The sequence below is a fragment of the Condylura cristata genome, unplaced genomic scaffold, assembly GCF_000260355.1.
Source record: "Condylura cristata isolate star-nosed mole 26May11 unplaced genomic scaffold, ConCri1.0 scaffold00027, whole genome shotgun sequence".
Taxonomy (NCBI): domain Eukaryota; kingdom Metazoa; phylum Chordata; class Mammalia; order Eulipotyphla; family Talpidae; genus Condylura; species Condylura cristata.
The window spans coordinates 6391632-6417902 of record NW_004567128.1 but is presented as its reverse complement, the minus strand read 5'-3'; the positions used below and the strand labels follow the sequence as shown (position 1 = coordinate 6417902).

At 45.7% G+C, this 26271-nt stretch overlaps 2 protein-coding genes across 2 annotated transcripts in view; both read right to left on the bottom strand.

Moving 5' to 3' along the window:
- Positions 1-4862, bottom strand: part of SCML1 (sex comb on midleg-like 1 (Drosophila)) — a 10505-nt gene extending 5643 nt beyond the window's left edge. Inside the window, exons 1-4 of the mRNA XM_004690076.1 lie at positions 4833-4862; positions 3554-3634; positions 3065-3139; positions 470-574 (exon numbers count right to left, since the gene is read on the bottom strand). Coding sequence (XP_004690133.1) covers positions 470-574; positions 3065-3139; positions 3554-3634; positions 4833-4862 — 291 coding nt within the window. The remainder of the gene's footprint in view (positions 1-469; positions 575-3064; positions 3140-3553; positions 3635-4832) is intronic.
- Positions 4863-10529: 5667 nt separating this feature from the next.
- Positions 10530-26271, bottom strand: part of NHS (Nance-Horan syndrome (congenital cataracts and dental anomalies)) — a 209658-nt gene continuing 193916 nt past the window's right edge. The window contains exons 5-10 of the mRNA XM_004690075.2: positions 25330-25392; positions 23132-23324; positions 20434-20565; positions 16683-19664; positions 16037-16172; positions 10530-14506 (exon numbers count right to left, since the gene is read on the bottom strand). Coding sequence (XP_004690132.1) covers positions 13909-14506; positions 16037-16172; positions 16683-19664; positions 20434-20565; positions 23132-23324; positions 25330-25392 — 4104 coding nt within the window. The 3' untranslated portion in view covers positions 10530-13908. The remainder of the gene's footprint in view (positions 14507-16036; positions 16173-16682; positions 19665-20433; positions 20566-23131; positions 23325-25329; positions 25393-26271) is intronic.

The window sequence follows — 26271 nt, the reverse complement described above, 5'->3', positions numbered from 1 at the left end:
GCAGGGGGGAGGAACAGAGGGCAGGCGCAGAGGGGAGCAGTGGGGGAGGAGCAGGCTATCTTAGCAGCCTGACTGTGGCCAGGCCTGAGGGCACCTAGGCCTCTAGTAACCTCCAAGACTCATGAAGTTCCGGCAAGTAGGAAACAAAGGAAAGCAAGCACTAGATATATTACTACTGTTTCCATGCAACATTACTTTAAACTAGATTTTGACATTTTTTCATTCTTTTTCACTTACAGTTTCGTTGCATATTATACATTATGGCTACAAACACAGAAAACACCATGTCATACATCCCTTAAACCTAAACTTCAACATTCTTCCAACAGAGTTTTAGTTTCCCATCTGCTGCTCCGTAAGTGTAGCTCAGTCTTGCTACTCTCAGTCATTAGAGCGCTCTCACTTCTGACTGGCATCTTTAGCAATCAGTGATTTATTATAGCTGTGAAAATATTTTTATAACACTTACGCGATGTTGCCACAACGATTTCATACGAAAACGTTGGAGTTTTGTAACTTTCCCGTGAATGACATCAAACTTCTTATCCAGGTTTTGGATGGCTTCATAGATAACCTATTGTGATAGAAACTATTAGTCATTTCTCTTTCAAAAGAAAACTAAAAAATGAGAAAATATGACTAAGCCAAATGATAACTGCTAGAAACAAAGTTCCAGAGTGATCAGACATTGCTTATTTGTCACAGGATGCTTGGCTCTTGGTGACAGGGCAGTGGCTGAGAGGAGGGTCCCAAGCTCCTACTCAGCTGCTCTGCGCCCCACAGCAGCTGAGGCGCCTTCGCCTGGAGAGCGACGTGCCAGCTCAGGAGCCCCCACGCGTATGCAGTCACTTTACAGCAAGGAAGCTGCCTTTTTTCTTAGGGTGACGATGTAGGCTAACGGGCAGTGAGTGGTCCATCCTGGAAAGAACACTGAGCCAAGTGAAACAGGTCTGACTCGGCCTCAAAGTATTTTAAAAGCACACAATTGACCATTAGCCCTACCAAGCCTCTGAGGACACGCTCCTTACATGCCATCGGGTGTGTGTCCAAAAAAACCTAGATGCACAGAGATTTCATTTGGGTAAAACTACATTCAGTAAGAGGCCAGAATCATTCCCTGTTTATTCCTGCATTCTTTCATTCAGTCAACTCACTCAAATAAGCATTTATTATCTCTCAGAACAGCTAAAAACAAGCAACTCCTGCCCCAAAATGAATTCCATTTTAGCTGGAGAGAAAGAAGAGATGACTTCCACAGAGAAAGTAAGTAGTGGCCTGGTGAATCACCTACTAGCATGTCAGAAATGTAAAATGTCCTAGCTCAGATGCTGGCACGGGACCTGAGGGCCAGCAGTGTTTTCACAAGTCCATTGTGGTGCCTGATCCAGTGTGAGAACCACTGGCCTACAGCACTGAGGTAAATATTGCTGGCTCGAGGGGAATGAGGTTGAGGTCACACACTACAGTTCTGTCAAGTAGCTGTGCGACCTTGGGTAAGTCACTAAATCGCTATGTGCTTCCATTTCCTCACATGAAGTGCAGGGGCAGAAGTTTCTGAGTTCTCTTGAGGACTAAGTGAGGTGTTAAGAGTTAGGTCAACACTAGCACGACACTACCACGAGATGACTAGCCTGGTGGAGCTCATGCCGTTGCCATGGTGTGGTGACCTTCACGGCTCTGGTGCAAGTAAGATGAGGCTGAGTGTGCCCGCAAGACCATGACCCAGACTGGCAGTCGTGATGGGGTGCTGAGAGAACTAAAGGATGGAAAGGTGTCTGCTGGGAGGGCCCGCCCGTGCGCACACAGCAGCAGCACCTTCCATTCAAGAATAGAGACAAAAACTGGACGCCAGCTATCTAGAGTATGAGTGACACACGAAGAGCTGGGTTGGGGAGGGGAGCGGAGAGGAGGCCGGCACTAGGGCTGGGAGGCCTGAAGAGGGGATCTCCCCCTAGCAAGCGAGCAGTGGAGCGCCTGCGGAGGGGGAGAGGAATGACTCAGCACCCTCCATTATCTCCATGTAGGAAGAGGCAAGGTCTCAGCTGTCAAGATCTTGAAGAAAATGGGACAAGGAGGTGACCACGGCCTGCTGAAGGGTGACAGAGCAGCGGAGCCAGTGGACCGGTCTCAGCAGAGAACGTCCCCCTGCTTCTCAGCCCGCACAGGGCTGGGGTTTGACCGAAGAGGACACTGGGTGAGGACAGGAAAGAAAAGATGGAAGTTTATGGGAGCTAACGGCAGGGACAGGGTCTGGGATGGGAGGGAGGACTGAGAACAGAGGAGGCCAGGGGGTTAGGGAAAGGCAGGATCCCTGCTGGCCCATTTTGGGGGTGTGACTCTGGCAGCTGGGCACTTCTTTCCTGGCACACTAGATCCTGCCACATCCTGATCCAAGTTCCCTACTGTCCTTGCTCCCCAAGGCAATGCCCGCCTCTCAGTGCTGATGATACAGACTCACTCATGAATACTCGTCACCATTCAAAGCAGGCTAGCTCATTTTATTCAAGAAACATGACAAATTAAGAATCATTTATTTTTGGTAACTGTTCCTTTCTTCTAAAGAATGCAGCTCACAAAATTTCTGGTAATCACACACCTCTATCAACATGCTAATTTTATAAAATCCCCTCAAAGCTATGTAAAATACACTCTAAAAATAGTAGTGGGCTGCCATTTTTTTTCAGTGTACTCAGGCATATACTACATTTCACTCGAACCAAACGTCTTCTTTTGAAGTTTTTCTAGGGGGAATTAATTCAATATTGAGCAATCTAGATGAAAAAGACATATGTCGATTTGATCAGGTGAGGTTTTTTTTTTAAGCTATAAAATCTACACACTATTTCAAAATTTTCATTTGAATATGCTATTTGAATAGTAATTACTCAAATTTATCACAATGGGGTGATTATCAGAAATATTGTGAGATGGCAAAATTTCAATCAATTGTATACTTCCCTTTATATGAGCTAGAAAAATTGGTGTATATATATATATACACACACACACACACATATATATATATATACACACACACACACACATATATATATATCTTTTGTACCTGGCAATGAGAAAGCACGTCCATCACTGTTTTTTGATGTTCTTCATTGTAGGATGCTTCTGATACAGGCTTTTCCTGCTAACATTTCAGAAGTTAAATAGTCAGTGTTTTACTTTTACAAGAGTCAAAGTAAACACTAGGAAAAAACTAAGTTGCTTCTATTTTCACCAACTTTTCAAAGGGTTTCAAGAGCAGAGGCAAAACAGAATAAAAAACCCATGTTAATATGAGAGCAGAAAGGAGAGTACTTATAATCTAGGTTTAGAGTTTTGTAACGAATAAAACCTGTTCTGCAATTTCCTATCACATCATAAAAAGAGAGAGGCAAAATGGTTAAATGCACCACTGAAGAAAGCACACAAATTTAGAAGAGACTAGTACTTGCTGAGCGCGAGTTTAGAAGAGCTCTACAGAAGATGAAGAATTAACGCCTTTCCTTTTAAAATGACTGTGTTAATGTATTTGGCAATGACAACTAATATTACTTACATTATTGGTATGTGCGGTATTTGGTTCATAAGCATAAAGAACAGAGTTATCATCATCATAAGCTGGTATTCGTGTCCTTATCTAAGGAAGATTTATTAACAAATTAAACGGAAAAACAGAACTAACAGCAAAATTGAGGGGTTCAAATTCACTTTCAAGAAGCTCCTAAAGCCCATTTGTGATATCAAAGGAACCTAGCCATTGTCGACCAAGGAATACATGAAAAGATGTACTTGCAAAACTGCTCTCATGTTAACCTGAATGCGCTTAAGACATCATTTTCTGTAGAACTTAACCTCGTCTGTACCTCAGGGTAGAAAAACTAGTCCTCTAGGAAAGACACCAAAATTTCTTTAAAAGCAAGTATTTCTAACCACAGTTACATAGTGTTAAATAATCTGAGTGTTAAATAATCTGACAGCGCCACACTGTGGGCACAACTGGAAACATTTAACATCTAATAATCTAAATCATTTTACAACATGGTGAGGTCCATAAGACAGGCTATAAATAAATACAGTTAACGAATACTACATTTTATTTAACAACTCTTTTAAAATATGAATGCAGGAACAGTTTCAAAATAAACAAGCTTAGAAACTATGTAGGTCTTTGTTTTGAAAGACATGAGTTAGCCTTACGCTGATTAGGTAACCTGATTAGATAGCTAAAATAATGTGGACTGGGCTATAGGTTAGTACTAATTAAAAATGTCATCTCATCCTTGTATAGTGCCTTATGATTTTCAAAGTGTAGTTACATAATTGTGCCAGAAAAAAAAATGCTCTTGGTTGGTAGGCAGTCAGCATTATCTCCAATAATTAAAACCACTGGGGATGAGATCATTTAAAAGAACTGCCTTTATCATTCAGGTGGCATTAATGTCCACATCTTTATATAAATGAAGAAATGTGTTTTCTATAAAGCCTAATTATACAGTTGAGTAATTTATATTTGTATCCAATTTCAAGGTTCAAGAAACATGTCATAGAAATTAAAAACAGCAAATCACTTTGTAAAACTGTTTGATTCTCATAATGTTGTTAAAGTTACATTAGCCCGAAGACCTAGCAATGCAACTTACAAGTATGTACCCAAATAAAGGTTAGTATTTGTTCACAAGCTTGCTTCTACATGAATGTTTGCAGCAGCTTTATGTGTCACTCAAAACTCATCAACGGTACATCTACGATCTACAGACTTCATTGTACGAAGTTAAATTTAGAAAAGAGACACAACACAATGAAAAGGACAAAGACAGTTTGAGATGAATACAAACCACATCGACTTCACTGGAGCCGCTAGACATCTTCCTTGGCAACAGAAGCAACTCTACTTCCTCTGAGTTGGGTCTATTTATTTCTAAATTTGCTGGAGGGTTTTGGGTGAAACTGCTTAGTCACCACTCCTGAAAAACAACACACAAACAGAGTTACTTGACACACTCACTACCACATAAAGTTAACCCTAGAACTGGAGTCCTGGTAGAAGGTTAGGGAATGACAAAAGGAGAAATTTTCTGCCAGTAATTTAGAATAGACCCTTGAAAATCAAAGGTCTATATCGCCCATGCCCAGGAACAAGAATTAAGCTCAAACTCAACTCCAACTTGTCAAGTGAATGCTTCACAACTGAGAGGCTGCAGAGGAAGTGCTGGAGACAAGGAACAAGAGAGCATTCCCAGCTGCTTTTGTGAAGGAGCTTCCCCAAAGGGCTTTTTACTTAGGGAGCAGCAGGTCTCCAAACATGAGGTGAGGTCCACAGCAGTCTCCCACACACAACATGTGCAATGGACAGACCCCTTAAGACGCAGCCTCCTCACCTGCTAGGTGAGATTGGTTTGAATGATCAGGCAGTCATTTCAGCTCTAAGATCATGACTGTCGTCCCTGAATTAATATTAAACCCAAGGGCCTCCCTGGTGGTGCAAGAGGTTAAAACCCAGCACTATGAAGCTATCTGTAGCCATTCCAGCACGAGTTCCATCCCCAGCCAGGGAGCTGACTCACATGGTGCAGCAGACCTCTCCTATTTTGCCCACTGCTCCCCTCAGCAGTGTCTTTCAGTGGATCCACCTGTTCTGCTCCCCACTCCATCTCTAGTAAATCCATCTCCCTCCACCTCTCTGCACTGTACCCCAGTTCTTGTATAAATAAATAAATCTTTAAAAAATTAAAAATCCCCGAACAAATGTATGTGGCATATAAGGCATCTAGAATTATGTAAGCTCGGTTATGCCTCTGAGTCATTTAACTCTGTAGCTAGGAAAAGACTCCCAAGTGCAACGTCATCATACTGTAGTTTGTAATAGAAATTTTAAAATCTGCATCTTAGTCCTGAACCCGGCAAATTCAAGAGAGCTAATTCCTTCATTCACCCTGAGTCAGCGCAAGGAGGGAGCCACAATGAGCTCATGTGTGATATAAATGCAGGCTGGCTCTGCAGGGAAATTCAAGTTCTAAAAACACTGTAACTTCAAATTGTGTTTTTTGAGATGTTCGATTTTCTGATTGTAAGACTAATGTATGACTGACTGAACTGTGGTACTTCCGTGCAAAGGGAGACTACAGCGCAATGAGAATAAATCAACTGCTCTTCCCATGAGGAGAACTCCAGTCGGAGTAAAAGCCAGACACTAAAAAGAACATAGTATATGACTGAACTGAGTAAAAGTTCAAAACCAGGCAAAAGTAACCAGTGGTCTTTCTACAGGAAGCCCAGCCAACACCTTTCTGCACAGGGCGGCCACACGAAGACCCAGCTGGGAGGTCTAAACCAGGCCCAGTAAGTGCTGCTCTCAGAAGAACAATGCAGGCCAGCATCACCACTCCACCTCAGCTCTGACAGCGTAAAGTGACCGAGACTTTCCCTGCTGCGATGCCAGCTCCTATGTACTCCATCCCATACAGTTTCTCTGCAGAAAATTTGGAGTTCACGGATTTTATTGCTTACTCTGTGCTGGGCAGTGCGGATTAGCAGGTCTAGTGACCCTGCCCCTAACTCTGCTGGGCAGGCCCTGTTATTCTGTTTCCCTTAAGAGAAAGTTGAGGTAAAGAGGTTAAGTAATTTGCCCAGCCTGGCTCCAGTCTATGCGCTTTATTTCTTCATTATTAAAACCACCTTGAACCCCTTCTACAATACAAAATAAAATCCAAACTCCTACTGTGGCCTAGCACAACTCCACATTGTTAAACGAATGCCTCACAACTGTGGCGCTACCAGAGGTAGCCGCAGTCAGGACCCACCCCACGCCTGCTCAGAGTCACTTCTGAGCACCGGTTCCCCTGCTCTGAGCCCAAAATGCTTACTTTCTGGTCTTTTATACAATTTACCAACTACTGTCACGGATTCCTACAACCAGACAATGCAATTGCAATGGATTAAGTACAGCACCGCGAGACAGGGACGTGGCTGCTGGGGAACAGAGCAGCAGCACTGAGGATACCCCCAGACACTCCCCTGCACTTCTACTGCCTAGCACATTTATTTACAAATGAACCCGGACCTTGCAGTCTTCAGAACCTCTTGCTCTCGTCATGCATTCTACCCACTATCTCCTGCTGTCTCTACCTAGGAAAACTGATTCAACTTCAAGTTTCATATCCACAAAACAAAAGCGCTGGGTCACCCTACCTGAAAGTGATACTGCTTTCTCCCACGCACCAACACACTCGCACTCGGGGCGTTTTAGGCAACTGCACACACTGGTCATTTCTGAGCAGAACACCAAAGAGCAGCATTAAGATCTTGGGCCTGCGGTCACAACTCTAAGGTTTGGGCCTTAGGTCCTCAACTTAGCTGTCAGGCTTTGGGTAACTTCTGTGGACTTCAGAAAAGTCTGGAAAATGGAGATAATAGTACTGACCTCATGGAGTTAAGAGGGTTCGAGTGTCAAGAACAATGCCTGGCCTGGCAAGGGTGCTCACTTCTGGCTACCATCATTTTATCATTTGGGTACCCACAACATTGGCCCAGCTGAATTATTAGTTATGGAGCACATGAACAGCAAATTTTCAGGGTCATAACAGGTAACTGTCATTCACATTGCACCTGTACACAGCAGATAGAACAACCATTTCTTCTAAACAAATTCTAAGTACCAGCGCATAGTCCAGGAAATAGGACTTTAAGAAATTCTTGACTCCAAATGGCAAATTTTGCTTTTATTTTTAGTCTCTATTTGCTAGCTTATAAAGTGAGAATTAATATCTGCCTCACAGGACTGTGCAAGACCAGATGACAATTATTTAAACACTTAATATCATGCCTGATTCACAGCATGGACAACATAAACTTTAGTTTCTTTTCACTTCTTCCCACAAGGTAAATAACGTTTCTGTAATATTTTCTTAAAGCCCAACCATGGACTAGATTGTAAAAAAATTAAGTAATATAGTTTATCACATTTAAAATCCTGTAAAATGAGTTTACTTAAAACAAAGCTCAGTTGTATTGTAGGACAGAAATCACTACAATAAATAGCAGCAAAGGAGGCAGATTAAAACAGAAAATGTCAAGCTTTCGTTTAAAAACGAAAACAAATGAAACCGTATAAATACACTGAACTATCACTTTTTAAAAAATCCTCCCGGAAGTCTCAAAAACAGCCCTTTTGTCTGTGCCAAATTTTAGAAACTACAAGGCCCCCCAGTCGCGGGTAATGACCCGCCACCCCATCACTCTTGGCAGGCAGGCTGGAAAGTGAATCAAGCCCATGCCTGGTTTTATAAAAACACCGTGCCAAGAAGTTACACTTTTCGTAAACTTTAAGTCAGTTTTAAATTAGAGCAATCCAATTTCAGGATGAACCAGGTAGAGGAGGGAAGCAATTCAAGGACCAGATTCTACCTATTTTTCTTTCGCTACCTACAATAAATCGATTAGCCAGGCTGCGCCGTCGGTCTTCCATGGAACACGGTTTCCGACAAAGTTCAAAATCAAGATTTCATCTCAAACTGTTCTAGTGATGGGACCTGCTCATTTATTAAGGCTTTAAACTCAGCGTTCCATTTTAAAAACTCTGAAAGTCTTAGCCCTTCCTCGCTGCCCTCCACCTGCCTTCACCCGCCTCTGCCCAGAAAGAGAAAACATGAAAAAGGGTCAACTTGGCTCCAAAAGTTAGCACCAAGGTCATTAAAAAGCTAAGACTGCAAAAGCTCCAGAAGCGCGCAAATGCCGGGAGAACCTTCTAGAAGTACCGCGAATGATCGAGAACCACCGCCGAAAACCACCGCGAACGATCGCAAACCACCGCGAACGATCGAGAACCACCACAACCCGTCAAGAACCAGAGGGATAATACTCCCCCACCTCACCACCCCACGCCCGCGCTCTCGACAAGGCAGGCTGGATTTATAAAACAACGTGCAGAAGTTACACGATCTGTAAACTTCAGGCCAGTTTTAAATCTTAGAGCAATTCGATTTCACGGTGGGCCAGGTAGAGCGAACCGTCAAAAACCACCGCGGACCATACCCCACCGCGCCGTTGGGATTTGAATACAGGCTTACTCTCCGCAGAAAAAAACTTCTTTCCCAGGATTTTCAGGTAGCCCCGTGCAGCGCCCCCCCCCCACCCCATCGCCTCGCCCCGGGACTCCCCAGCTGTTAAGGCAAAGGGATTCCTCGACAGCGCCTCGCACTTACGCGAGGCAAGAAAGTGCGAGCGGGAGGAAAAAGTACCCCGACAGACCTGTGGAGCCGGAGCCGTTCGCACCAGCCTCAGGAAGGCACTCGGACGCTGCGACCCGTGGGCTTCTGCTCCGCGGTAACCACAGCGAAGGTTCGGGCCACGCGAGGCTGGCAAACGGCCCTCGAGCCGGAAATCGCGCGGGTTCTCGTGACGTGACTGTCGCGAATCCCACTGAGGCTCCGAACCTACGCGTGATTAAGGACCCCCGGCCCGCCCCCTCTAAGCCGCACGCCGGTTGCCAGGTGAGCGGCGAAGGCGGGGCGGCCCTCGCTGACCAATCAGCGGCCACAATCAGGCAGCCCCTGGGAGCTTGGCGTTGCTAGGGAGATAGCCGCGGGGCGGGGCTTTGCTTCCCACTGCGCAGCTGCAAGGCGTGCCCGCCTCGGAGCGCCGGGCGGCCGAGCTCGGGTTTCGGTTCGCTGAGACTGGTGGGACTGGAACCCGGCGCTGAGCGACTGGCGCGAGCCTCCCAAGCGGAGACGTTTCTGCGGCTGCGCAGAAGGCCGGCGCGCGCCTACCCCACTCTCCTTGAAGAAGAGGTGGGCGCGCAGGAGGCTGTCAAGCACGTGGCTTCCGCACTGTGGTTGGGTGATTTGAACATTAAAAAAAAAAAAAAAAATGAAATACCGCGCCGCTCTTTAGGATGCGCCACAGACGTGGACGTACACTAGGTGTGCAGTCAGGGCTGACGTTTGAAGGGCAGGATAGGCGGGGCCCGAGATGTGACCTTTGCAAAATCAAGCTTTGGTACAGATGGTGGACACATTATTTTAAAAATATAGACCTCCTGGTGTCAGGTTCGCTGCGTTTGAACCCCGGCCCCAAGAAGTAGCTGCTCTGTGCTTCAGTTTCCCCACTTGTAAAATGGGCACAACATGGGGAGTTCAGTTGCAGCCAGCAAAGCACTTAGAAGTGTCTCACACATACACTCGCTGCATTATAAACGGCACATGGAAATGTGTAGTGACATCTTGTCGTGCGCATATCAGGCTGCCCCCTCTTCGGAAGCAGGCAGTCTAATTAGCACAAGCAAAGCCAGAATCCCGACCCAGAGAGGAGCTGCAAGGAAAGTACGTTGGAGATGTTCTTTTTCTCCTCTCAGACACTAAGGTGAATCCACAAAGAGCCCATTGTGGAGACAACAATTTTAGGAAATTTTTATTCTCTCAGTTTTGCTATAGTACTTCCCTCTTTTATGTTCAATTCCCTGGAAACATTTTATGAAACCCCAAGAATACAATCACATAGCAAAGAAGACAAACCAGTTATTTATTTGCAGTCACGTTTATTTGCAGTTTCTATACACACTTTCTAGGTAATCAAACTTTTCTGGTACACTTTTTTTTGAGGGGTTCACGATAAAACTGTCACCATTTTTACTAAAAATAAATACAAGACTTAAAGTGTTGCACAGCTCTAAAATATACAAAGGCTTGGATTGAGTGTAAACGTTGAAAACATCTTACAAAAGAAACCATTTTGCAACAATTTAAAAAGTTCATATTTACAAATATTACAAAAATACAAAATGGATGCAAGTCCATAAACCATTGTCTTTTCGGCCAGCATGAACTGGTTCTAGTACCAAAATAGTTACACTTCTACATAGTCTGAAATCTTTGTGATGATCTAGTTCTCTAAGTCTGCTGCCACTGCAGCAAATGCACTCACTGACCTTTGGCAAGAGCAAACAGTGTCTTTTGTTTGCTAACACTAGTCCATGTCCTCTACTTAGCCAAAAACAAAACAAAACAAACAAACAAAAAAACACAAAATAAGGAAAAAAAATCCCCCCCACATCACAGACCTGTTGTATAAACATAAAAGAACTTAAAATTAGCATCAGTGCAAACAACAGAAGAAAAGTTTGGATTGATGCTCTTCACAATACCTAATATGTGTGTACCTTGCGTCAAGATGGCAGTGATGTTGAAGACAGCCCTCTAAATCTTGGTCTTACGTGCAATATAATAAAGTCATGTAGAATATTCCAGATTACTAAGGAATTTCTTGCTTTTCATTTATTTTAACTCAGTTTGTTACTTAATGCTCTTTTCTGCAAGTGAATTTAAAATTCATCTTTATTTGGGTATTTTTTAAATCTATGAAATATAAAATAGAGAAACTCTGCTATAGATTTTTATAGAGTAAACAAAATAAGTGAAACTATATTATAAGGGTTAGTTCTGTGATCACTACATATAGAAGGTATCTTATTGCCTCACAATTCAAGTCAATGTGTGTTTTAAAATATATGGTACTATTACTTAAATTGATGTCAGTAATAAAAAGGTGACATTTTTATTAAAGCCAATTCAATGTGTTTTCTAGTCAAGATTTAGAATCACTTTTAAAGCCCACATACCTTTCTTTACGCTTACAAAACCTCTAACTACACAAAAGCCATACTGCAAACGAACTGCTTTTATGAAAATTACAAAAGATCACCTATTGTGACTGGAAATCACTGTTTCTTATCGCATTTCTCTAAAAACTTTATTTTTAAAATTTTGCCAAGTGTACTTTTCAAAGCATGAGAAAAAGTTACTCGTGTTCCCATGTAATGTCAAACCACGCTGGTTTTCTTAACGAATGGGTTCCAATGAGAAATAATGGTCCAGTTTTTCAAACCCCCAAACATTTTTCTTTTAATAAAAAGTGTAACACTTTGTCAATGTTCAAATGTACCTTTTACCAGGTAGCTTATCTATCCCAGCACGCACGCGCGCGCACGCGCACACACACGCACACACACACACTCCCTCCTCTACCCCGCCACCCCCAGCACCCATTTTACATACAGAATGACAAGAAATTAAAAAACACAATTTGATAATAAAAACAAATAGAAGCCAGACTTTTTTGTTCTTTTCAAACGAACAAAAAACGAACAGCAATCAGATTCTGTAATTCTTAATCGGTAACATCCTAGAAAGTGTTTCTATGGAAAGACAGCATCTTCTTAGACCAGGCCTTCTCCATATTACAGAGTGAAACCGAACCACAAGCCGTCCACACATCCAGCACTCCCAGATCCCACTTGCATAAGCTTAAAGACGCTGTGTGTGAATTTCTTGGTAACTCTGGTGTGTTTTAACATTCTAATCACATTCTATCCTTTAAAGGTCACAACCCTTCTTAGTTCTCTCTCCCTTCTCCCATTCAAAACATAGCCTAAGTACATAGCTGCTTACATTTCCGACACACCATTTCAAACACTAGTATCAGTTCATGTTCAGATCAGAAGTGTAAAAACCATTTTCAGATTTCAACTTGTAACTACATTTTTTTTTTCAGTTTTAAGACAAGAAAATTCAAGTAATTTCAAGTAATTCAGCTTGTTTCCCTGCCTTCATTTGATCAGAGCACTCGCCCTGACATTTCCTTTCCCACCCACCACCCCTCCCCTTTCGCCATCAAGCAGATACGGGTCAAATCAGACATCCGTTGTATGTAGTGTTGTGAACCAGAGCCACGCCCCGTTCCCAGTTGAACAGTGAATATAAATAATGCATATACACGTACCTACTTCCCAACTACATTGTTCACAGTGTCATTTCTGTTCATTTTTAGGTAGCATGAATCTCATCAGCACAGAGAGAAAGCTCCACTGAAAACTCACTGCAGGTACTTACTGATAAATCACCAGCTCTGTGGCATGCTTATGTTTATTTTTGTTAAAGAACCTGGAGCTACTTGCTTAACTGTTTAAGGAGTTTAACGATTATAGTCACTAGATTATGACTGTGCATGTCCCCAGCAGCCTAATATAAAACATAACCTAAAATTAACTACTGTTTGTCCTACTCATTCTCTTGAAAGCAATCCATTGAAAAATGAGTCTGAAGGACAGTGTCAAATGCTGTTGTTCAGGGCTTTGTGTTGAGAATGATGATTTCTCTCCTTGATTTAAAAAAACCAGAAGCATGCTTTGCATCTGTCCAAATCACCACATGGCCAGCCACTGCCACGCGTTACTATTTGCTCGTTTGGTGCTGCAATTTGTCACCAAAATGGATAGGTCTGAATTCACTATTTTTAAAGGAATCACATTTCAGTATAGGACCTCAAGATTTCCTTTATTTCACCAGTTTAAAATTCATATTTGAGGTTTATCACTCAGAAATCATATTGGTGGACATTTGAATATGGTATTTGATATGAAAATGGTATTCACAGAATACAATTATTACACTTTATTTTTGTGTTCTATAAACAATTGGGGTGCGGAAGATACTTGGCCGCATGTCCATGCGTCAGTGATAAATCTATTTACACATTCTTATCAAAAATATGGTATTTACATGTGTGTAGTTCTTTCTTCTAAATTTTGCTTTAGTTCATTTGAATGTAAAAAAATACCAAACCTCCGGAGTAATTTCATCTTCTTAAGAATCGTGACAGTGAGGGCTTTGTTTTCTGAATAGGCAGCTCTGGAAAAACTTTTTCTAGGTTTCACGAAAAGCGGACATTTTTGATTTCTGTAGTATAAAAGGAATGAGCTTGGGTGAATCAAACTAAGCTAAAGAAAACCATGAGAGACAGCGCAGCTACTTAAACACACAGGAGGTGGACAGGACCGACCAGCCACCTCCTGCTCACCCACCAGGAGCCCGCAGGTGGTCGCGGGGCGGCTCCAGGGGGCGCCCCAAGCGGGCTCCGGCCCTAGGTGGAGCTCTGCGAGGAGCGGTCGTCGTGCGGGCTGCCGTCGGAGTTCTCAGTCTCGCCCTCGGAGATGGCCTGCATGGGCGCGTTGTACAGGCGGCAGCGCACGCTGTAGCGGCTGCTGCTGGCCGCGGGCGGGGCCCGGGACCGGCCCACCCTGGCCGAGGCCAAGTTCTTGGAGGAAAAGCCCTCTGCGTTAACTCTCGGGGGGCAGGGAGAGAGCGGGGACAGGGCCTCCGGCCCAGGCGCCCCCTGATGGGCCTCCTGGGGGCTCAGGGGGGACTCAGCTGCCAGCTCCCCAGGAGGCTTGGGCAGGATGGGGCTCTTGAGGATCTCCGTGGCAGACATGCGGTAGCTGGAGTCAGAGCGACTGCCTTTCTTGAGGAGCAACAGCTTGAACTCTTCGTTGGACGTGTTGGACTTTTTGGCATTTCGGTAGATGAGGCCGGGCGACCGCTGGCTGTTGGGGGTGGCCGAGCTGGCCCCGGATGAGGTGACGGACGCAGCGCCGCCGCTGCTACTGCCAAGAGAAGCCCTGGATTTGCTTCGGACAGACATATCCCCAGAATCTTTTCTTCCAAGTACTTTCCTCTTGGACCTTGTAAAAAAAAAAAAAAAAAAAAAAAGGAAAGAGGAGGCAAACAGCTCAGTGCGAAGATTTTATGAAGTGCAAGTGGTCAGCCCCACCATGCATCCCTGTCAAGTGCATTTCTGCCTTCTCGCTCACTGGATACTGGGGCTCTGGATTGGGGATGGGATCACTTTGCACACTGAGGGAAGTAGCAGGTGGACATAGATAGCTTAGGTGCTAGAAAGGACGGTTTCAGATACTGGCTCATGTGAACGCTGGAGTTTGCAGAAGACATGTACAAGTGTGCACTGGTTCTCCATTAGCCGGGAAAGGGAGTGCTGCTGTTTGTCCTTAAATCTGCCTGCGCCACCCAGATAAAATGCCCTGCTGTCTGGTGTTCCGATGACTACCACAGGGGCAAAGACGAGGGAGGACGGGCGGGACAGGCTGACGGCTGATAGGCTTGCGTGACGGGTTTGGGAGCACACGCACGCTTTACACGAGCCTGTCTGTAAACGCCTCCATATGGAAAGCTCCATTATACGACTTTAAACACGATTCAGTCCATTTGGGGTGCAGGTACCATTTTCCACAGCTGTCTAGGAGCATCAACTGCAAATTTGTCAATAAGCCACCTTTCTGTGAGGAGCTAAAAACAGACCACTTCCGGAGCACGACAAGGTCTAAACTCTCAAAGAAATAAAGGCGAGCCTGTCACTGGGATGCAAATGATCAACCCTAACCAAATGCAAATCTAAGACTGTCACCAAGCTACTGAGTCTGTGACACGTAGGCCCCTGTTCCACACTCCAGTAGAGTAGAGATTTCAAACGAACATTTGCTTTTAGCAGCTACCGTGTTCTAGAGGTGAAGATGGCATTTGATGATCAAACGAAGATGTCATTGGATTGTCAAATTGGGTAAGTGTCCTGGGGGAAAGGGCGAACTTGCAGGTGTGCGCCTTGGTTTCAGGGGACAGATGAGGGGAGGGGAATGGCCCACCCACAGCACACTTCTTATTCCTGAGCTTTAGGGAGCGTGACTTTCAGAGAAGGCCAGTGTTATTCAAGAAATGTAAATTTTAAGAAGTGCGGAGGGGACCAGTGATTAGTTTTCCTGAGCTATGAAATGGGCTTAGACAGTGACGTCTCTCCATCTTGGGCTTTGTCAGTTTTAGAGGGTCGGTACACTTTGGTCTTTACAGTGTAGTATTATAGCTTTCAGCATATTTTTCGGTTCCAGAAATGATTCAGAAGTTAGAGATGACACTAGAGTTTGAGCTTTCACTTTTCTTATTCACTAATTGTTTTCCAACAAAAACCTGTTCCAGAATGTCTTTCCTAGGGACAAGATGACATCTTCCCTCAGTAGTTCTTATGCCCGTCTCTGGAATGAGACTCTGATCTCCCATCTTGAACATAAGCCTATTAACTTGACTTGGAAAAATAACTTTACTTTGCTTTTGTCGTTGTTGGATGCAAGAGAAATACACGGGACTATCCCACCTTTGCATCTAAAGAGAAGCTCTGTGAAAAGCAAGACCTTTGGTTTCCTCACCTGTGAATGACTGCAAATAAATCCTCCGTTGTTCGAGGTTTGTTTGGAGACACGAGGTTCGTTTGGAACACACCTTCCCCTTCCGCCTGACAGTCTTCACTCAGCGGTGAGGTCAGAGAGCCATCTGGTGACGATTCTTAAATGAAGAATAAAATTATCTTTAGGAGGAAATTACCCAGCAAATTACCCTGCTGGGCTTCCCTGACTCAGGGGACAAAGCAATGACAGTTACCTTACTGCCATTTTTATTCATTCATTCACTCATTCATTCATTATGTAACACTGGTTTACAACACTGTGACTCAGGGGAATAGGTCCACACCTCCTCAGATGTATGTCACCCCAACACAGCCACCACCAAAGCACCCCTTCATCCACTGTCTTTACCCTAAACCACTGGGTCCCCTCCCTGCCTAGTTCCCTCTCCCCGCCCCCATTTGCCATTTATAAACTGAGGGCGCTGTCTGTCACAGCGTGGTTCCTCAATAGCAAAAGTTCGATCTCAATTGTTTTGTAGGTGAGACGAAGTAGTGGAGGGAAGCAGCTTCCTCCCAGGGCTGCTCCGATCACGGGAGTGTGAGAAAGAAAATGCTCAGGAAGTGCTAGCCACCTCTCTGGCCTGACAGACAAGGTGTCCGCGACTGACCTTTCAATGACGCTTCATCCACGCTTCCAGGGGTCTCCTCTGCTCCGCTGTTCTCAGAGGCACTTTTGGCTGAAATACCTGAAGCAATATTTTCCTGCTCAGAACGTGGTTCGGGGCCTGAATTTACAGCTGACAGCTCCGCTTCAAGGCTGGTGTTCCCAGGCACTTTGTCATGGTGGCGGCTCACGCCAAAGGGAAGCCTAAGTGGACCGCTTATATCCACGGCTCCAGCTGGCAAGTGTGACTGGGATGCGAGCACACCCCCAGACTCAGGGTGCGCACCGTCCTCCCGACCCGCACAGGGGGCCTGCTGGGCCTGCAGCCGGGCTCCACCCAGACCAGCTCCACATGGCATCATCTTACCATCCAGATCACTGGGGCGGGCAGCGGACACCCTCTGGAAGCCTTCTGCAGGGAAGCTGCAGTTTGCACTCGGCGTGCTGTCGGGACCAGGTGCGCTCTCCGCGTGCATCTGGTCTTTTGTGACACTGGAATCTGGAAGATTGCTACCAGCCACGGGTACCGCTTCTGGCTCGCAATGGCTGCTCACATGGAAAGCACGGGTTTTTTCTAACTGCAGTTTCTCTGGTCCCACCTCAACAGCGGAGGAGTCCAGAAAGGACAGGATGGCTTCCTCAGTGGAGTACTGGCGAGACAATGATTTCTTGGCCATGTGTGGCCTGCTCTTGCCAGGACACAGGGCCGCCATCGGGAGAGCTCTGTCCTCTAAGTAGGGGAGGTCCGCGCCGTCGCCTGCTTTTTGCTTGACTTCTTCGGCCTTGCTGATGGACCTAAGGCTCACGGATTTCAGGACTGTTGGCGTAATAGCGAGGGACAGCGGGGGCTGGGCCCTCAGCGCTTCTCCTGCGGCGCTCTGCTTCTTATGACTGAAGACGTGCAGGGGGTGGCGGTGGTGGAAGGGTTTGTTCAAGACGTTGTGAAGAGCACTTAGGTCAAGATGGGTCGGAGGTATAACTGGGAGCTCGAGATCCTTACTCAGTGAGAGAGTCCCATCTTTCAAACAGGGCTGCTGTAGGGAGGACTTCCTTTCTGGGACTTTGGGTTTTCTCTTGCTACCCCCGGGAGACAACGGCCCAGAGAAGAAGGCGGTAGGGAATGAGGATGTTGGTGTCTCGGATTGGCTGGAGTAGCCGCTCGACGGTGAAGCCAAGCCGGCCAGTTTTTCTGGCGAAGCCAGTTTAAACTCACTGTCCACGGAAGGGAGGGAGGGGGTTGTGGCTCTTGATTCTGACTGGGACGTCTGGGACTCAGAGCTCTCCGGAGACTTGATGCACTCGACGACGGTGGTGCTCGTGGCCGTGCTCGAGTTCGACAAAGACCTGTAAGGGTCGTTTGTTTTTAAGTCATTGAGAAGCCAGAGGTCTGCATAGTGAGTGGACTCAGCACCTTCGTCTTTGAATGGTGGGATATCGGACGCGTCCAGCTGAGGGTCCTTGATGCCATGCTCATTCTGGTTCAGCCAAGAAGGTTCCTGTTTGGGGGCGAGACTGACACTTTCCATTCGAGAGGGCGTGTTGGAGAAATCAAGAGGCAGCTTCATTTCCCTGGAACTGTGAGGCAGGAGCTGGCCACTGATTATCTTTGGTTCTTTCTTCTCAGAAATGTCTGCGTTTCCATCGGACTTCCTCAGCGAAGAGCTACGCTTAGGTGGGGTTGGCTTTGCCTTTGGTTTCCTGAAAGAGATGCTCGGCCTCCCCTGCCTCCGGTGGTCCAGGTAGTCCTGCCAGGCACAGTCTGGAAGACTAGGGGGAACCGCAGCCCCCTGGGCATTCTCTGGGCCCAGGGCTGCATAGTGGCAGACGTAACTCTTGCTGCCTTTGAGGCCACAGTCAAAGTGCATGGAGGTGTAGTATCCTTCCGTGTCCACCGAAAAGTGAGAGCTAGTGTCTGCTTTGTCTGACGGAGACTTCTCCAGAAAGCTGTCATAAGTGGCCATGCTCGTGAAGCTGGGGCAGCCCAGGCTGTCGGCCTTGGGATGCTCAGGACTGAAATCCTGGCGGCAGGAGGCATCGTGATGGTGGTGCAGGTAATTCCACTCGCTGTCGCTGGTGTTGCTGTTGTTAGCATCATCCAGCAGATCGGCCACAGTGGAGGTGAAGGAGTTGGCCCGGTGGCCTCTCGCTTTATCCAGGTGCTCACTGTACTGCTCTGTCACGAAGACGCTGGCATCCTCATTTGCATGAGGCGTCGTGTTCAGGGACAGCTCCGAGTCACAGTGTGAAGAGCCAGTGAGGGGAGGCGAAGCCGCGGGAGGGATGGTCTCTGAGGTCTGCGAGGGGCACGTGGAGCTGCTGCCGCTCCAGTTGCCGCTGGATGACTGGTGGTCATCCTTCTGGTCCATGTGGCTGCTGAGGAGGACGCCAGCCGTGGAGATGCAGTGGATGGGGCTCCCGAAGGTGTCGGAGTTGGAGGAGATGTCACAGCTGCCAGAGTCGGCAGTCATCCGGGACAGCCGCGACCGCCCTCTCTCGCTCGGCTTGTGCTGGGGGCTGTGCAGATGTTGGGGACAGGCCAGGCCCATGGCGGACTGACGCTCCTGCGCACTCGGGCTGCTTGGGGCCTCACTGCACTCATTAGAGATTCTTTCTCGGTCACCCCCGAAAGGCTCCCCCTCTTCATATGCTGAAGGTTTAGCACCGACTTGGGGTTCAGTGTCCCCACCTCTGTTGCCCTCCCGGGGAAGGCTCCGAGATCTCGTGCGGCTGCTCACGGCAGCAGTAAACATGGTGTCGCCTCTGTCTGCCAGCGCGGAAATGTTCCCCGCCGAATGCGAAAGGGAAGCGGCGATGCTCTGACCCCGCTGGGCTCTGATTCTCCTCCTGGACGGAGCAGCAATCAGAATGTCTTCCGTTTGGCACTCGGAGTCCCTGGTCCCGGACCTCCTATTGACAGTGTTGGAAGGGTCTGGATTCGTGTGCACAATCACATTCCTCTCCCTGGCCACTGGTGACTCATCAGAATCTAGGGCACGTGGAAAGCAGAGTGAGATGTTTTTATATCACCAGACAACCAGGCATTCTTAGGAAAAGTCAAAAGTCTTTGGGGATGCTTCCTCTCTTTCATTTGCATCCAGAAACACACACACACACGTCCAGTGCATGTGTGTATGTGTGCAGAGAGGAGATTTCGCTCTCCTCACTATCAAATGACTTTGCTCCAGTAAGTGATTACTATTTTTGGAGCTAAAGTATGTTTTATATGCTTGAGCACTACTCTTTATTATCTTGCACTATACACATAATGATAAAAGAAAATCATAGAATTCATAAGAAGAAATAAACCTCTTATTTTCAGGAGATGCTACAAAACAACAACAATATAAGAAGAGATACCCTCAGCACAGTGAACAGCAAAAATTTTACAAGTGTCACCTTTTCAATATTCAAGATGTAATTGCGGATGCTTGACTAAGGAGATTTCAAATAAAGATATACTTTTGTAAAAGCAACTTTCATTAGATCTTGTTACTTTCTTATCATAATGTCCACCTAGCTAAAACATTTCAAAATTAGCCAAATATTACATCAGTCAGGAGACCTGAATGGAGATACCTAAATCCATTCAAAGTTTAGAGTCCAGAGCAGAAATTTAAAAAGCAATCCCACCGGTTTGCTGGATTCAACAGCAGCAGTACATGCCGTGTCAAAAGCTCTCCAAGTCTCAGTGCTGACCTCCTAAGAAAAATCTTCACCCCAACAGAATGTGAGCCATTAGTACTTGTATGCCGCACCTATCTCTTGTTGGACTCTTCTGGGGATGCCCGAGATGGTTTTCCGCCTCCTCAGCTTTCGTCTCCGCTGTAGTACGGATTGTGAATGAACGAGAGAGCAGCGTATACTAGCCTCTCTGTCAAAGCCAACTCCTGCAACCCACAAATAGTTCTCATTAGCGTTAGAAATGGCAAACACACTTTATTTGCTTGGAATGCAGTGATACGTCTTGGCTGGGCAGAGAGGAAGAGCTTGGCTACAGCTGCGAACCTGGGTAAGGTAGGCCTCCTTCGGCCCTCCTTTACATGAGACTGCAGCATGTTAACCTGCACGTCCACAAGCAGTCCCCACACCAGCCTGCACTGCCGAAAGTAACCAGTAAAGAAGGAAAAGAGGAGAGAGAATAACAGCACAGCAGTGCTCACCACCGAAACGGCGCTCTAAGGACTTGCAGCCTTCAGTGACCGCTATTCGCTGATCTATTTCTGGGCTTCCCAAAGCCGGTGTCATTGCGTGGCAGCTCCGTGGCCAAGTTGTTAACGTGAATTAGTTCAGATAACACTTCCTGAACCACTTCTTCATTAAAAGCATCTTTGTGAGGGCTGTTTCCCTTCCACCCACTATGCCCACACTCCACACACACACACACACACACACACACACACACAATACACACTTGCCGTGAGGAAACAACAGCCTAAAGATTTTTTTTAAATCACCATGTAACTCTGTTTACTTTCCTGCTGACTAAATGGGATGCTTTTCAGTTTTGTATCGGTGTCCTATCAATATAATATAAAAATACAAGGCAGCCCCCAATTCTGCACCTTACATGTATTGACCTTCTGTACCAACTGTCAATAACACTGGTGTTCCGGTCTTTACAAGGTATGTCTGTTTGCTTTAATGAACACAGGGCAAATCCTCATGCTTGTTCCTTTCTCTCTCTACAATCACAGTGTTGACACACATGCTGTCCTATCAAACCTAGAGCCTGCGGGTGGGGCGGGTTGGGGGGACTCAGAAGCCAGCCCGGCCCCAGTGCACACATGGTGTTTCAGAGTGAGTGGTGCGCAGACAGCCTGAGACCATGAGTGTTTTGGAGTCAGTTGGCCTCATGCTTTCTCTGGACTGTGAAGCGTGGCGCAGGGTGGCAGGTCAGGCATTGGCTCAGCTAAATAATGCAGCAGTTTGAGGTCTGCTTAGCATCCCAATAACAACAGCCTTTAGAATCACTTTGAAAAGTCACTATGAGATATGATGAATAATCACATTATCACAAAAATCACACCAATGGAATTTTCCACTCTCAGTTCCAGCTAAATCAAAATCCTTCATTCTAATTGCAACAAGCATCCAATACATGGCACACAGACACACACACTTTGTGTTACATGATTCACAGCTTTCTCATTAAAGCTCAGGAAGCCACATAGAACCTACACGTTAGTCTGAGATTCCTGCATTAAAGCAGAAGGAAAGAACTTGTCCTTCTCTTCTCCTGAACCGTAAGACTGAAAATCAAAGAACTAAATTGGAAAACAAGACTTTACTTACAGTGCCATGGAGAAAGCTGGTGCAGCTAACAGTCAGATGTCCCCAGAACTGAACGTTAGCTTAAGGGGGGTTCCAACATGCTCTCCTAATTCATCCCATTTAGATGACCTAGGTCAGATAAGTACTTACTGGTCCTAAGAATAATTTACCTACAAGTTCAATAGGTCATCAGGAACATTTCCTCCCACCACCAGCCACAACTAGAATTCCTCCTCCTCTTTTTTTTTTTGTTTTCAGGAAGGAAATAACATCTGTCCTAGAAGCGAATGTCCCATCATTTGCTTCCCGATTTATGCAAGAGAAATCTGAGTTGGCTTCATAATAGCCGTGTCCACCACATATCTTGAGCAACATGCAATCTGTCACATGACACAGGATGCAAAGCAGTCACGAGATGGCCTTTTTGAAATTTTCGCTACACAAAATAGTTAAAATGTAACTAGGAGAGATGTTTAAAGAAAACCCAATGGCTCAATCATTTAACTTCCACCTTGGAACATGAGACTGTTCTACTTACAACTAAGACTACTAAATCCGATTCAGGAATTTATAGTTGCTACCTAGAAGCTTGTGAAGAAATGTCCGACAGACTGGCATGTGTCCCAGCCACTCAACACACAGGAGGAGGAGGAGAGACGAGCTCGGTCTGTTTAGAGTAAACTCAGCCTTCAGTTATGCAGCCCCATATTTTTAGGTCAAAAAACCCGTCAAATAAATGCAGAAGTTTAAGTAATCTTTCAATCAAGTCTGCCTTCCTCAAAGGCCACATAAAGACAAATCTTACAGCTGACCTACAGGATCATCACCTGCAGCTTAGAAACCTCAGGCTTGGGTTCGCGTCACCCTATGATTAACCACTGCCGCTGTCTCCATGATTTCAGTCAGCTACGGCCAAACTGTTATTTGGTGACCTTTTTTTCTTTTAAAAGAAGCTGTCCGTCGTTGACCTAGCAAGCAGCCTAGCAGAACATATGCAAATGGCTGCTCGCAACCTCACACGAGCATAATGAACATCCTCTGACTTGTATTCTGATGACAAAGGCATGTATGCCCTGTGTACCAAACAGCATGGAACGGGCACACCTAGCAGCGCGGGGTTTGAAGTGATCTAATACACACACATGCTGCCCCGACACCCCCGAGAACAGAATTGAACGGTACCAGTGACGTTGATGGGGATAATGCACGAAGAAATCACTTGGGCATCTTGCTTCATCTTCTCCTCTGGTGTGGGCAGGGGTAACGCTTTGTTCCAGTTGGTGTGCTTGTCCAGAGTTGAGGGGACATTGTGTACTGGGTTTTTCGGCCTCTGCCCTAACGTGACCTCCGTATCTTCATCGTCCGGGGGGTGGGACTGTAAATGAAGCACATTTGGGCTCAGCCATCGAGACCTGAGCATTACAGTTTAATGAAGCGACTCATGTTTAGTTAAGAAAAAGGAGGTCAGAAATAAGCTTTTAGGTGAAGGAAGAATTCCTAGAAATAGGAAGCACAACTAATTACAAGTTATTTCAATAGTTAAGCAACAGAAAAGGGGGGAGAGGGTTTAATAAACATGCTGTTCAGGTCAAATGGAATTAAAAGGAGAGACAAGATAGCCAGAAATCCTCCAACTTAAAACTGAAGAAAAAAGAGCCTGTAACCCAGTGAGAGGCAGACCTACTTTCTGGACATCTATCTTGCCACAAATTCCTGCTGAGTCTTGAGAGCTCAGGTTGATCAGGGTCAGGGGAGATGATGATTTAGATACCCATGAAAAGATTCAGAAAACCTGGAGTCAGGAGACATTCCAGCACATATCACCAGAAGGACAAGCCAGCCTAACCTGACAGGCAGGACTCAAACACAAGGAGTGACTTTCACTGCAGAAATGCAGACTAGTGAATTTCACTTTTGAAGCCACAATTTCATCAACACCCAGTACACATGGCAAAGCCAAATGATGCCTAGGAATCTCCCCCCACCAACTATGGAGGAAAATATAAATGCGGTTCTTGGGGCTGCAGGGACACGATCTAAGGGGGTGTCTCTTTTTCAAACTGAGCACAGTGAAACAGTCCTACTGTATTTTTTTCAGCTTCGCAGTGTGAGGTTTCCCTTGCGACTGTGTAGTCAGAGGCCTAAACTTATACCTGACATTTGAAAATTCTCCGTTTAAATCTTTGATAGATATTTCTGTTATCTAACTTTTAGTTCAGGGTTGAACTCCAAGGCCATATTATTAAAAAAGATTTCATCTGGATTCTGATTTCAAGTTAGGTCTCTGAAGCAGATGATTAAGAGACCCACTTTCCCCAATGGCCCTAGTTTTATTTCTTTACACCATTTGGAGAAAGAGAGGTGTGAAATAAGCATTTTCCTCTTACTCCAGTTCGATTTTAATAATATTCTATTCTGAAGTCAGGATCATTCTAAAGACATTCTCAACCTCACATTTGGAAGCATTCCATGCCCTGCTGCCTCGGAAGATTTTACATATTGTCAAATGAACGGTGTTCAAGTCCCCTTAAAGAGAAGATTCCAGAGCCTTATTTCAAGTACTTATTTCAAGTAGCCAGTTCTTATTTAACGTAACCCCCAGCATTTGCTTACCTTGTCAGCGGTATCTGCAAAGCCCCCCAACACACCCAACAGAATATGATTCCCCCCTTGGAAAAAAACGTGTTCGCCATGAACGTTTTAGTAAAACATTGCAACCTTCTCTCTCTTCAGCTTTTGTGCAGTTTGCCAGTGAAGCGAGTAGCTCAAGTAAAGTTGGAGCACAAAAGACTTTGTTTCCTAGGTAACTTCCAACAAGAAAAAAAGTTGGTTCATGCAAAAAGAGACAGAAAGAGAGGGAGAGGGAGCAAGAGCTGAGCACATTTTGTGGGCGATTCTTTCCTTGAATAACAATGCAGCTGCACACAAAGACAGACTAGTGACCTCACTGCAGACGGAGCAGCAGCCCACAGCACTTTTTATTCGGTGGCGACAGGGACAACCGGCCAGAGAATCCCTTTGTCCCGTTCCCTTTTCTGATTTGACAAGCTGAGGCTTTAGGGCTCTGGTAAATACAGGGCAAGTTGGAATTCCTTTCCTCTGAACTACAAAGTCCAGGAGTGGTGTCTGGAGCACAGCTTTGATTGTAACTTGAGGGGTGGGGGGACCCCATGGGGAGAAGGCTGGTGGTATGGCTGTCTAAATTATATTTATTCCAGTCAAGATAGGAAAACACCGCCCTTTAAATTGATTGAAAACAAGACTAGTTAGCCAGTTAGTTAGAAGCAGCAGAATTGGCCATAAAATTAGAGGAGCGAAGAAAGTGAAAGTGTCTAGAGAGAGTGGGATAGGCCGCGATGGCACGTTGTCGGGATCAGTACCTTTCTACTCCATGGGGCCATGTGGCAACACTCGGTGGGGGAGGGCGAACGCGTGCTGTTAAACTAGGAACATGGAATGCAGAAAAGAAAAATGTAAAAACCTGCACCCAACACACAATTTACCCTGGTCCACTCTGCCGAGTCTATGATATTAGTGAGTGAATATACTGGGGCAACTCACCCCTTTCTTTCCCCCCTCTCTTCCTCCTCCCTTCCTTTCTTTCTTCCTTCCTTCCAGTTGCATCTCTGTTTCATGAGACACAGTATAAACCGTGATCAGGAGCACAGACTTTGGAGCTGAACTGTTCAAATTCTGGCTCAACCACATATTTGCTATGTGACCAGGGGCAATTACTCAACCTCAAAAGCTCATCCCAAAGATAGGGGAAATAATAGACGCTACCCTCCAGGGATGTTTTGAGGATTAAATGAGTAAATACAGGTAACAGACTTAGAAGAATCTGGGTAGTTAATAAGCTCTGTGCATACCACTGCGGTCGCTACTCTTACTCACTTACCTTGTGGCTGTGAAACCGTCTCTGCAAATCATAACTTTTTTATCTTTTACATCCCAATCCCACTTGCTAACTTGCATTACAGTGAGTTTATTTTCCTGTGAAATTACTTGAAATAAGAAAGGAAGGACTGTCTTAAAGGAAGAACACTACATCTGGTAGATAACTCCCTTCTCTGGACTGCTTGAAATTTGCCTCATTCACAAACTCATAGAGCGTATTTGAAGAGAGGGCTGGCTTCATGGCCACGGGGCCGACCTGGTCACACGGGGCCCATGCCCAGGGCTCTGAGCTTGATTTAATGCTGTCACTGCTTTGAAAAGTTAGTTTTTCAATAAGGGGCCCTGCATTTTCATTTTCCACCGTGCCCCATAAATTATGTCGCCGGCCCTACCTGGAACTGAATTCAGTGACTAGAATGCTCTGG